Source organism: Pinus tabuliformis, chromosome J (genome assembly GCF_031772625.1).
Source record: "Pinus tabuliformis cultivar Carrire ecotype Pingquan chromosome J, CPIR1, whole genome shotgun sequence".
NCBI lineage: Eukaryota > Viridiplantae > Streptophyta > Pinopsida > Pinales > Pinaceae > Pinus > Pinus tabuliformis.
Genome location: NC_142295.1, coordinates 724,227,079 through 724,240,355, shown reverse-complemented (window position 1 = coordinate 724,240,355; position 13,277 = coordinate 724,227,079). Strand labels below are relative to the sequence as shown.

Genomic DNA, 13,277 nt, shown 5'->3' with positions numbered 1-13,277 from the left:
GAAACATGCAAAAATCATCCTGAAATTTTAGGGATCTATTTTTAGCAGTTAGAGGTTACATGCAAAGATCATTTTAGAAACTTCCCTCCAAGTGTCGCTTTTCCCCAGATTTGTGGCACGCGCGCTATAAACCTTAAAATTATTTATTTGATGCTACAGAGATCATTCCTCACATTGATCTTGGAGCTCTGACATCCCACAAACATCTAGGAGTCTTCAACACATTCAGCTCAATTGTTTCTGGGTAAGTCTTCCTTTCATGTCATTTGTTTCTTTTCTATCGCTTTTCATATTTCACTTTGTATGAATGTTGTTTGCTTGGTTTTGTTGAATGCATATTGTCATTTTAATGTATATTAGCTTGTAGAAGCATTGTTTCAGTTTTTGTTTGCATCTCACTGTTGTCGCATGCATGACATTATTTTGCATGGATATTCGTCGTTGCGGCAACTCGTTTCACACACATGAATGCGTTCCCATTTTTTGAATCATGTATTCACTGTTTTCATGCATGATCATTCACTCTTGCTTACACTCAGTCTCACCATGCATCCAAACCTTTTCATGTTTTCAATTGCCTATTGGCAAGTCTAGGCTTTCTTGGCCTGGACCTTGCCTTACCCAGATGGAAATGCACATTTCTCGAAGTGAAGGCTCTGCATTCCCTCCAAAAATTATGCAAATTTGGCCTAGCACTGACCTCTAGGATTACATTGCATAATTCTGGGAGGCAGTGCCCTACTGACCCAGAAAATTGCACAATGGAGTCTCTGGGCATGCATGTCGTTACTGACTCAAATTGCACATTGTGCAGTATCAGTCCTCAACAAGTAGGCTGGACTGTGCTTTGCATAGTTCCAGTATTCAATTAGCCTCCTGACAGCCCGGATAATGCTTTGCATAGTTTTTGCAGTCAGTCTCCTAGCCTCCCGATGAAAATTGTGCAATCTTTACTGCCAGTCACCCGGGTCTGTTGCATGTCAGTCCTCAAATATATTTTGGTTTTCAACTGAAAAATTTCTTTCCATGAGTTTCCCTATGTCTCCAACTATATCAGGTGTTCGTATGTCTCTCAGCAGTACAAGTACAATGGCCTCCAAGAGAGCAGGGTCAAAGGACAAGGTTGGAAGTGAAACTGGAGATGCAGTTGAACAATTGTCTATGGGCCTACCTGTTTACAAAGACACCAAGATGTGCATAGGCAGAAACATCAAGATTAAATGGAAAGACATCAACGATACATTCTCAGACACATTTGAGGAATATCTAGAAGACTGCAGGGTCTATGTCAACATCCACAAATATGTCTTGTACCGGATTGCATGCAGGAATCCAACATTTTCATGTGCGAACATGATATATTGGATTGTCTCGCACACTGATCCTAAGATGATGATGTTGAGCAATGTCAATGGGATAGAGCTTCCTACCTTTAGGGAGAAGGACTATCAGGAAATGTACCACTTTCCACAGCCGGTGATCACAATGAAGAAACCCTTCAGCACACGCAGCAACAAAAACTCCAAAGATATCTTGAAGAGTTGGGTGAAAGAGTTAGCCAAGTTCAGGACAACACCCAGTCTGGTTTACAAGATGAAGATACTGCGGAAGGCATATCATTACTCGGTCATATTTTCATGCCACTTATATGGCCAAGAGAGCATAAAGACCTTCTTACAGAGCTGGGTGATTGTGTTGGACCAACTGGCCAGCGATGGAAGGCCATGCAATTGGTCCGACATGTTGGCTCTCAGGTTGAAAGAATAGGTGTCAGGAGCCCGGTATACGCCCAAAGGTCAACAAGGAGAGATATACATGTCCACTTACATTCTGGATGCAATCTATTCCCATAATCATTTCCCAGGTTTGAAATGGGCATGGACACCTTCGGAAACCTCTGTGCGCACTTATTGCAGATTGTTGTCCAAATGCAGCTTCCGTGTAGTCATCACACATTTATCAGACCACTTTGTCACCCCGGTGTACAAAATGATATTTGAGAAGGATCCACCTTGCTTGTCACAAGAAGTGAGGGAGGCATTGATTGACATAGCAGATTGGTATGCCTCACCCCTTGGCACCTTCATATAAATGTACAGTGTGGAGGAGCCTCCGCATGTTTTACCGAAGTTTTCCATGGACAAGCTCGTCATGCAAGAGGTGTCATATCACATCTCGATAGGGTTGCCAAATAGACTGCACAGGAAGAAGAAGGCACCTTTTCTCACTCTTCCCTTGCGGATCGAGTTGTATGGAATACAAAATCTCAAGCACGTTGACGCCGAGATGGAAGATTTCAAAAGGTTCACTTTCGGCACCAGAATTTTCAATCCATATGACCCACATTGCTTTGTAAAATACCACTGTGCGAGAGTGAAATTTCTTGGATCCAAGGGGCATGTAATTCACCTGAGGAATACCCATGGAGATAATGTCACAACTTCTTCAGGCTCAATGAACCAGTCGGCATAGTTGTGGAATGGTTAGCGTAGCAGCATCTCAGAGAGCACCATCATCATCAACAAAAGAGGGTAATAGACCTGTGCATGACAAAGGCAAAAGAAAGGTTGTTGACAGTGTAGAGGCAGAAAAAAGACGCAATTTCAAGGCATATCCACTCATGATGAAAGCATCTTTAGAGAATGAGGCTAAGAGGCGATAATGTGACAAGAGGAAAGCACAAAGGAAAAGAGATAAATGAAGGATGGAGGTAACAGAAAAGGAGTTGCAAGAGTTGAAGCAGCAACTTTGGGAAGAACAGGAGCTACGCAGAATAGAGAAGAAAGCATAGCAAGGATAGACACAGTAGGAGGCGCAACATGTACAGATCAAAGATACTATGCCCATATAGTTTATAGACTCATTCAAGCAGCTGACACAGATTGGATAGGGTGAGCAGTTGCAGGAGCAGGACTTAGCTCAAGAAATTGAACAGATGCTAGAGCATATGGATAAATATGTGGTGCAGTCGAAGTCCAAATAGGATATTGACCTTTTTCCTTATAACTGAGAGGTCGCTCCAATAGCTTCACTGGATCTGAAATCAAAGCAAGTGGCAAGCAATAAAGAAGACACAGATATCATTGAAGACAATCCAGAAGCAGAGATGCACAACATATCTTTCGACGAGTCGCAACATAGATTTTTGTAGCCACACGGAGTTCCTACTCCAGATGTCCACACATATCCTGCATAGTTTGAAGAACGAGTGATCGTATCTGATGTGCGCAAGCATCCAACAACATTGGCTGAAGCTACTAGAGAATATGTCAAGGCCACCAACTTGAGTGTTCGATTCTTGATAGTAGAGAATGCGTGCATGGCCAAGGAATTACAAGCGGCCAAGAAAGGAGGATAATAGGTTACATCATCCACCATATCAGAGTTGAAGAGAGTGATATGGATGAGGTATCATCCCTTGAAACAGTCATGCGAATTTTGTTTTCCAGATTCGGCATCGTTCATTAAGAAGTTGTCCATCCCAACGGTTCACAGCAATATTGTGCTAGGAGAGCACGCATCTTGTCAAATTTACACACTGTTTTTGACCACATGCAGACATTGACAATGAGGTACAAAGGAGCCCAATTGCACTTGCAAAAGATGATGAAGCCCAGGGAAGTAGATTTGAAGGCACACATCAGGAGTCAGATCCAAAGTAATGAGGAACTCCCGCAGCTCATCACCAGCTTTCAGGCTTTGCATGCAAGGGTGTTCAGAAGCATGGATGTTGTTGTGTGCATGCACACGATCCCATCTATTGGCACACTCACCGAAGAAAATTCAAAGATCCAAGTCTGAACAGAGTTGGACACATACTTTGACAAGTTGATGTGTGTAGCCACCAATGCAGACTTAGAGATCAAAACAGACACTGTGCATCAATATGCTTCTCTTTCGGCTACACTCAAGGGTATGATGCACATGTTAGCAGATGAATTGGACAGAGGTTCTAGATTAGTGTACCTAGATGCAACAAAGGAAAGAGTTTTCTTTCAGAAGGATGTCACCATTGAGCACGCAGACACCATCACGGAATACCAAGCTTGGCATTAGTTCGCTATCGTTGACCATCAAGAGGATGTCGAAGAGTTGGTCTTCCCACAGTTGTTTGAGTTGTAAGTAGTGTCTTGCATGGTTTTCTCAAGCCTATTTTGTCTCGCATGGGTACATGTGCATATTGTAATGTAACATCTTTTGAAAGTGAAAGACCAAGTTTTGATAGTTGAATGTAACAGTCATGTAGTAGTTGAAGAGTCATGAAGGTAGGTGAAGAGTCACAAAGGGGAATGTTAAGGGTCACCCCACCCTTTGCTATTTATAGAACCTCATAACTCATTGTATAGGCTTTTGGGATCCAAGCTTCCTATAGGTGTATCTTAAAGAAATATTTCAGTGTATTGTAATGAGCCTTGGCTTCTCCACAGTGCAGAGCTAGTACGTCTCTTTGGAGGAGCAGGCGATAGTGACTGTAACATTTTGCTGTTGGAACTAGTGGTTGGTCATGGTTTTACTATATGATTGGATATTTCACTCTTAATATAACACAGCTAGCATATTTCATGCATATTTTATTATTTTATTTCAGTTGTCTTGGTTACTCTAATGATGTATGTAGTTGTTTTCTTACACATATATATATGGACTCTTTCTATATATGTATGTATGAATGTTATTGAGATGTGTCGTTGGTTTAACCATCACATTCGATCATTGGTTCACCTACCTTCCAGCTTGTGATATATATTTTCTCGTGTGTTTCCTTCCAAGCCATATGTTTTGGCAAGTTTCCAAGGGGTGCACTCATTCCGCTTCCTGTGCGTTAGAACCCGTCATATACCTTCCTTGGCTTGTTGCATTGGTCACACCCTTGCTACCAACAAGGACATCCTGCTTTCCTCTGCGCGCAACCGCGGTCAAGGTGATACTCTACAACCCACTGCTAGGACTCCTACACCAAACAATAGGAGGTCTAGCTGGGACTTCTTACTGGGGGGATCCCCTGACATGTTGGTGGGTCCAACACCGTCAACATTTCTTGCACTAGAAGGAGGGCTAGATGATAAGTTTTTTCCTCCCATCCTGTTTTGAATCTTCGCATATCTATCATGGATACTGTTAGACTCAACTCTCGACAATGTTTCTCTAATGCTGAACATCTCGACATCACGAGGGATTTTTTTGATCTCATGTTGGAATTCACGTATTATGGAGAAGGCGAAGTGGCCTGGTCTGAGTACTTGCAAGACTTCTATGTATTTATTGATGATGGAGATGACTTCTCTGATGAAGAGGCCAACTTGTTTCTTTCACGCACACTTTGTGAATCCCCACAACGATGGTGTAGTAGCCGACCACCTGAAAGCATGAAATCACTTGACCACTTCTGTGATCTCATTATATCCACTTTCCCTCATTTTGATTCAGAAACTCTTGACAAAAAATTGTTAAAACAATGGAAGACTTTGCAAGAATCACCCATGGATTTTTGGCAGCACTTTCGTGTATTGCAGTTTTAAGCTCCAAAAGGCCAGATGAAGTTTCTCATCTTTGGGACAGATTCGAACATTGTCTTAACAAATCAGTCAATCCCAAGATGAATTTTAAGTTCAAACCCCGCTCAGCATACTTCAGTGATGGAGCCATGCAATCACCGACAAACACAAACGCTGTCACAAGTGACTGTCCACCATACCCTCATCAAACAACTTCACCACCACAAAGTGATGTGGGAGAACATGCACACACATGTGTTCAGCTGTCAAATCCTCCCAACATCACTTCTGTCAATTTTCACGCAAATTTTGTTGCGAAGCCCATGGGTTGTCACATGAATTTGTTACCACAGCCTCAATCTTCGTGTTCTGTTGATCCTCCAGATTGCATTTTCTTGTGTTCTTCCATTCTAGACTCTACACTTATTGTGAATGAGGATCAAGCCATCGACAGAGTTGGTGTTGCACAACCAACCTACACTATCATTCATGATGAGTATGACTGGGAACCTGAACATCAACCCACGGTGAAGGATGATCTCCTTTTGTCTATGCCTCCTCTGCTTTTTCTTGACATCTTTGGTGATTTTTCTATCTCTGATTTCCCTTGTGCATCCCCATCAATGGATGCACCTATTATTGATCATTCACAAAACACACGGATGTCAGTCCATCATTCGATAGTGGAGAGAACAAATACTGCATTGAAAATCCACTTGATTTTTCATCTTCTTTTTTTGGAAACGCAGAGTGTGAACACTCTTGCTTCTCATCTACCCCTCTGTTTGATTTATCTGATCATGAGGATGCCAACGAAATCATTGATTCTTATGCGCATAGTTTTTGTGATCTCTTTATTCCCATATTCAATCACGATGTTGATTTTGTCATTGTTGATATTTCCAAGCCACCTATTTATGATGGTCTATCTATCGATGAAGTCAGAACCCTGTAGAGTGTCGAGGCACTTCAGCCTGAGCCGATGGTTATGTCAGGTCCTCACAGTCCTTAGGTGGGTTTCACTTTTGGTCAGGAAATTGTTGAAACACCTAAGGCTCCTCATCACTCATTTGTATGCATTGAAGATCAATCCTACACACATATTTCGCTTCCTCCACTCGAACTACATGATCCCATAGCTCATGCATTGGAGGAATCTTATGCAGCAAGCACACGTGCGTGACACAAGTTTTCTTTGTTTCTCTTGTTTTCTTGCATGTCATAGTCAAGAGAATGCATATGCTTAACATCTGCACGCAGTGTCGCACAACACCATGGTAAGTCCACGGATTTCATGTCATGCACTTACACTCATCTATGTTTTGTCGATGCATTTAGACTCAGAGTGTGTTTGTCTTCATTGTTTTATCTTTCATGTTTGCTAGTTCATGCAACTATGTTGTTCACGAACCATGCCTTCACCGACATGGGTCAACAAATGCACCGATGGCTGCATTGGAAATATCACTTCACGTGTACAGGTCCATGTACCATTAGCTTAGGAGTAGGAGTAGTGTTTTATTCTTGTCTTCTTTTCTTACATGCATGTTTTCTTCTTGCCTTGTGTTTATGTTTTCTTTCTTGATTGTTTTCTTACTCGCTTTGCTTTCACATTTGCTTCTGCTCATTCCTCTTTTAGGCTTTTTTTTGCTTGTTTACATTTGTAGGCTACTTTCGCATGAAACCATGTATGACTCTTGAAACAAGCGAGGGTAAAGTGCAAGAGGACTTGTACAGTTATCAATACTTGGTTATTTGTTGTCTTATCTCTGTATGTAGAACTGGTTATATTCATTCCATGATATGCCAATGGAAAATATGTGATGTTCGAAGTGAACCTTGATGAAAACACAATGCTTGCGTGCTAACTAGTATCACCTACTCTAGTCAATGGTTTTAGGTTAACCATTGTTAGCTCAGTCAAGTAGAGTAAGGTGAGGGGGGAAAACTTAACAAGTATGTCAGAGGTATACATAAAATACTTCTCTGAAGGAACAACCTCTTCTACTCTCAATAAGTTGGGATCCCTCTTCCCCCTCTGAAATGAATAAGTGTTATTCACAATTATGAAAAATGAAAAATGAAAAATGAAAATGTGAAAATTTTTGAAACATGAAAAAAGAATAAGGCGAAAGAAGAGAAAGGCTTCTTGCATAAAGGGGTGATGCAAGTAACTCCGTTGGGGTACTGACCAAGCTCGTTGGTCGTGGAGCGATGCTTGTGTTCTTGCATGACTCTGTCGGCGTATTGTCCGAGCCTACTGGTAGTGAAGCAACACCATAGATGAAACTTAAACTCTGACTATCATATTTATTGTGTACCAATATACCCTTCATCACTATCGAAACAATTGTGTTGACTTGGCTTGGAATATATGTTGACCAACCAATAGCATGGCATATGCCACATCTTTCAATTAAGCTAGTGCAGGAGTCAAGATGATCAAAGAACTGAACAATACTTCTGCAGGTATTAGACTTGCTTTTCATGAGGCAAGTTTCGTGCAGAGAGCTGGAGTCTACCAGTGTGTTGCCAAGTGTTGTAGTGGCTACAACCACCCTCCAAAATTTTTCCTTAGCTTCATTTTGGAGCCTCCCTACCAACCATCCTTAGCACCATGTCTTTCACTGTCAAGTACATAGGCTTCAACTAAGGTTTAGTGGCTTGCTAGCTTGTGCATGTCAACTTGATTATCTCCCATCAAAGGCTGCCATTCCAGATTTAGGTAATTTTCGGGTTGAAATGTTCACTCAGAAAATTGTGCAATTCTAGAGGGGAACTAGCCTTACCTCTAGAAGTTGTGCAATCCTGTTGGGCTCCAAAATTGCACAATCTAGCTCAACACCGGGCTTCAAGCCATAAATTGCATAATTTTGGGAGGCAGTGACCTGCTGATGATCCAGATTTAAATAGTAACATAACAAATTACAGAGATAAGGATAAACATAGAGATGTAGCAAAAATGATACTTCATTTCATTAAGGTAAAATATTGAAATATGCTTACAAATAGAAATGGAAATAAACTAGCTAGGGTGATGGTAGCTTATCTCTGAGAAGAGATGTGGCAGCTACATGCCTTTGAACTGTGTTACAATGAGGCTCAAAGGCCTATTTATTGTTGAGAAAAAATGGAAAACCCTTAACATCCCAAAACCTAACCCTAGAAGATGAAACACCAAATTGTTGGCCCCGTTTTGGGTACGTTGGTACATCAACTTCCCGAGGTCGTAACTTTGGCACCCAATCTTCATTTGACGTGTACAATAGCTCGTTAGAAAGATATATCCGAGCACTACAACTTTTGAAAGAGAAAAATTTGTCCATGGACCCATGTTGCTCCCAGATTTCCAAAAAAAAACGTCGTTTAGGGCCTCAAAGCGGCTCTAGAAGTTTAGGACCCGAAAAACTGCTAAAAATAGTAAATTGTGCTACAATTATGGAAACTAAAAAACTGAAAGAGACAATTGTGGGGGTCCAAGTGGGATAGTTGGGTGGCCACCAACATCCACGTGGATCATTCCTCCCTCCTTAGAAGCAATGGTCCCCATTGCATTGAGTTCCTCCATCTCCTGAACTTGGTCCCTAGTGCGCTGTTCTGCAATCACGGATGTGTCCAGTAATGGTGGGAAGCATGGTCGAGGGTGCTCCACATTGAACACTTAGTGCAAGAAAAGGAATAGAGGAATGATGTGCTCCAAATCATTATTTCCCACAGCCTTGGTAATGTTGTAAGGACCATGTCAGAGTGGTCTGAGCTTCTGATGGGCTCTTGTAAGGCGTTCTTTCTGCAGATGTAACCAAACTTTTTTGCCCACTTCAAACTTATGTGGTACCCCTATGGGTGAGGAGAAGTTGTTCCTATGTTCTGTAATAACCGTATCCTTTTTTTGTTGCTGCTGTGTGGAGGAACCCTTTGTGGGGGTCATGGATGTGGCAACGATCTTCCCCTTACTTTGGGAGTGAACCAGACAGAAAATAAATTTCATAGTTTGTGAGATGAGCTTGTTGCCTTTCTTAGCAGCGATCAAAGAGGTGGCGGTAGGTGGGGCTACCTCTGGTATCCTGTATAATGAATTACCCAAAGAAATAATAAAAACACGAGGCCTTGACTCATACACAGCATGTCACCTCCACAAGTATGGTTGGCCTAATAATACATCACAAACATCCAGAGGTGTAACATCACACAATACCTCATCTGTGAAGGGTTTGAGGCTGTAGGGAAGGCGCACTGCTGGCGAACTCGAATATCTTTCCCTTGGTGTAGCCACCGATTACTGTACGGCTGCAGGTGTGGTGCAGTCGATATGCCCAACCACTTCACTACCTCTGCTGAAATGAGGTTCTTTTGGCTACCACTGTCGACAATGAATTATAGTGGCGAACCCTTCACCCACATTTGTGAGTGGAAAAGATGCTCCCCCTCCTCTGGGTCTTCGTGCTCATTCTTCTAGATCTTGGTGGTTGCAACAGTAGCGTTGGGCTCCACATCAATGATTTGCTTCCATTTTCCATTCCCCTTGTCGGGTCCTGACTCTGGGTCAAAACATGCATCTAATTATGAAGCCTTTAACTCGGCCACCAGCGACTGCTTGGTCCGACACTCACTTGTGCTATGAGTGGGGCTCTTATGGAACTCACACCACTTTCCTATGTCCTTCTTCGACTTCGTGGTGTTTTTCTTTTCTTGTGGCTTCGATGGGTTGTCTTGGGTCACCCTTCTTTGGCTTTGTCCTTTGGTCTTCAGATTTGCAGATCCAAATTCTTACTTCTTCTGCTTGAACTTCTACTCGATTTTGATAGCGTATCGGTACGCTGCGCCGAGAGAGGAGATGTTCAGGAACTCCATCTCTTCCTAGATGTACTTATGTAGGCAGCTATGGTATTTGAGTAGCAAATGCAGCTCAGAGTCCTTGATACCCTACTCTGTGTGAAGGGTATGAAAAATTTTCATGAACTCCAGCACATCTTGGTCCCTTCCCTACCGCAGCGTGGTCCACTTTATGTATTTGTCCTCGTAGCTTTTGACAGGGTAGTACTGCTCCTTGATGGCATCCCGGAATGAATTCCAAGTGGGTGCGACCGAAAATAGTGAGCCTGTACTTTCATCCTTCTACTTGCAGTAGGTTCCCACCAGTCCTTGACGTGGGGGGCTGCTTTGAGAAGATCGTAAATAATCTTTTCCCGACTAGAAAAATCATGAATAAAAAAATACCCTTCTAGCATATTTAACCATTTATCTACGACATCTACGTCTATTTTACCCTCGAATATGGGGATTTCAAAATTAACTTGTACCTTAAAGGGTGTACGTTTCTCGAGTAGTTGTTGGAAGCAAATGTGTCACCTCTAGGTAGCCGCTGAAGGATCTGGGAAAAGTTATCCATCATCGTGTTCCTTTACCGCTCAAGGGATTCTTCGAGCAAGATTTTGGTAGGATCTCTTTCCCCCTCATCTTTATTTTCATTCGCCATGGGAGGCCATCTTGAATTTCAAGGCTGGTCTTGCAAAAGTTTGACCAATTCAAGACCTAACTCCCTATATCCTGACCTTGTTGGCGACATGCAAAGAAAAACAGAGAAAAAGAAGATCACTCACCCCCCAGCGCTTCTCTGGGAGTATACAATGACAACTCCCAGACGCTCAACGATTTGCCTGATCGTGAGACTGCCTGTTGAACGTCTGATGGCACGTTGCTCCGGCACGAGATTTCCCCTAATCTTCGCCGGATGTGCTTGACGGTCTCCCATAATACGCCCACGCTCACTCGGGGACTTATTACTCCAGCTGTTCCAAGAGTCTCCGCTAGTTGAACCGCGTCCTGTAGACTCCCTGTTTCCATCCCCTTCGTCAGCTGTTGGATCGGGATACTCCTCCCTAGGTCCTCCAACTTGGAATGGATGGCGGAGCGTAGGTGGGAAGCTGTGATATGGATACGGTGCTTTGCTCTCCGGCGCTTCTCCAGCTCTCGCAAGAATTGTATGGGAGTCGCCCTCGAAGGGACTTCCCGAATGACCGTACCGGGGGATTCTACCGTACTCCGTGCAGCTATGTAAGTTGATCCTGCAGAGCCTACCTCAAGGTTCGGGCCGGATTGTAGGAAGTGGGTGATACGTTTCTGGATTCCTCTTATGAGCTCTACGGTACCCACGATTCCCAGTGGTAAGTCGTCGGCATATCGCGCGTGACAAATCCTAATTAAGTATAGGTCATCGAAGTGAACAGGGGATAGCCCCTGCTTACGGGCTAGGCGTCTTTCCAACCCGACGATAACTAGCTCCACCACTGATCCAGATTTAAACAGGAACACAATAAATTACAGAGATAACCATAAACACAGAGATGCAATGGAAATAATACGTCATTTCATTAATGTAAAATACTGAAATATGCTTACAAACAGAAATGGATATAAACCAGCTAGGGTGATGGTAGCTTATCCCTTAGAAGAGATGTGGCGGCTACATGCCTCTGAATTGTGTTACAATGAGGCTCGAAGGCCTATTTATTGTTGAGAAACAATGGAAAACCCTTAACATCCCAAAACCTAACCCTAGAAGAAGAAACACCAAATTGTGGGTCCTATTTTGGGTAAGTTGGTACATCAACTTCCCTGGGTCGTAACTTTGGCACCCTCTATTCATTTGACATGTACAATAGCTTGTTAGAAATATCTATTCGAGCACTAAAACTTTGGGAAGACAAACATCAGTCCATGGACCCATGTTGCTCCCATATTTCACAAAAAACGTCGTTTATGGCCTCAAAACAGCTCCGGAAGTTCAAGACCAAAAAACTGCTAAAAATAGTAAATTGTGCTACAATTACGAAAACTAAAAAACTAAAAGAGATAGTTGTGGGGGTCCAAGTGGGATAGGTGGGTGGCCACCAAAATCCACCTAGATCAGATGACCCTAGAAATTGCGTAATGCCTGAGGGACACGAGCCCACGAACTACGCAAATCCCTTTCCCAGGTTTGTAAACTACTGCATGTGCCTTCAAGTTGACCAGTTCCCTTCGGGACTGAGCAATCCTGATTTGCATGCATGGGTTAATTTTTCCCGAAATAACAAAAACAACATGCAAAAAACATACCTAAATTTTAGGGATCTATTTTTAGTAGTTAGAGGTTACATGCAAAGATCGTTTTAGAAACTTCCCTCCAAGTGTCGCTTTTTCCCAAATTTGTGGCATGTGCGTCATAAGCCTCAAACTTATTTATTCGATGTTGCATATCTCATTCCCCACATCAATCTTGGAGCTCTAACATACCACAACACATCTAGGAGTCTTCGGCACATTCAGATCAGTTGTTTCCGAGTAAGTCTCCTTTCCATGTCATTTGCTACTTTTCTCTCACTTTTCATATTTCGCTTTGTATGAACGTAGTTTTCTTGGTTTTATTGAACGCTTGTTGTCGTTTTAATGTATATTTTCTTGTAGAAGCATCGTTTCAGTTTTTGTTTGCATCTCACTATTGTCACATGCATGACACGATTTTGCACGGATGTGTTCCCATTTTCTGAATCCTTGTTATAGGTCTATTTGGGCACATCACTCTCAACGATCAAATCAGTGTAAATAGGGTCTATCAAATTCTAAGTTAGTTTCTATATGCCACCTCATTGAGTGCTTTCATCCATGAGAGTTTCCTAACTTCAAACCCTATTGAAGTGCTTCCTTGGGTCATCAGCGCACCCCTGGTCAGGGGTAAGTGCTCTGCAGAGCGGGTAGCCCCATTCAAGGCTGTTTTGTAGAGTGCCTAAGCCCACTCAAGCC

At 42.6% G+C, this 13,277-nt stretch overlaps 1 protein-coding gene across 1 annotated transcript in view; it reads right to left on the bottom strand.

Annotated features, from left to right (window-relative positions):
- The window catches only part of LOC149228789 (uncharacterized), a 93,404-nt gene that overhangs the window by 72,622 nt on the left and 7,505 nt on the right, over window positions 1-13,277 (bottom strand). Inside the window, exon 2 of the mRNA XM_089380862.1 lies at window positions 11,096-11,782. Within this exon, the coding sequence (XP_089236988.1) occupies window positions 11,096-11,782 (687 nt within the window). The remainder of the gene's footprint in view (window positions 1-11,095; window positions 11,783-13,277) is intronic.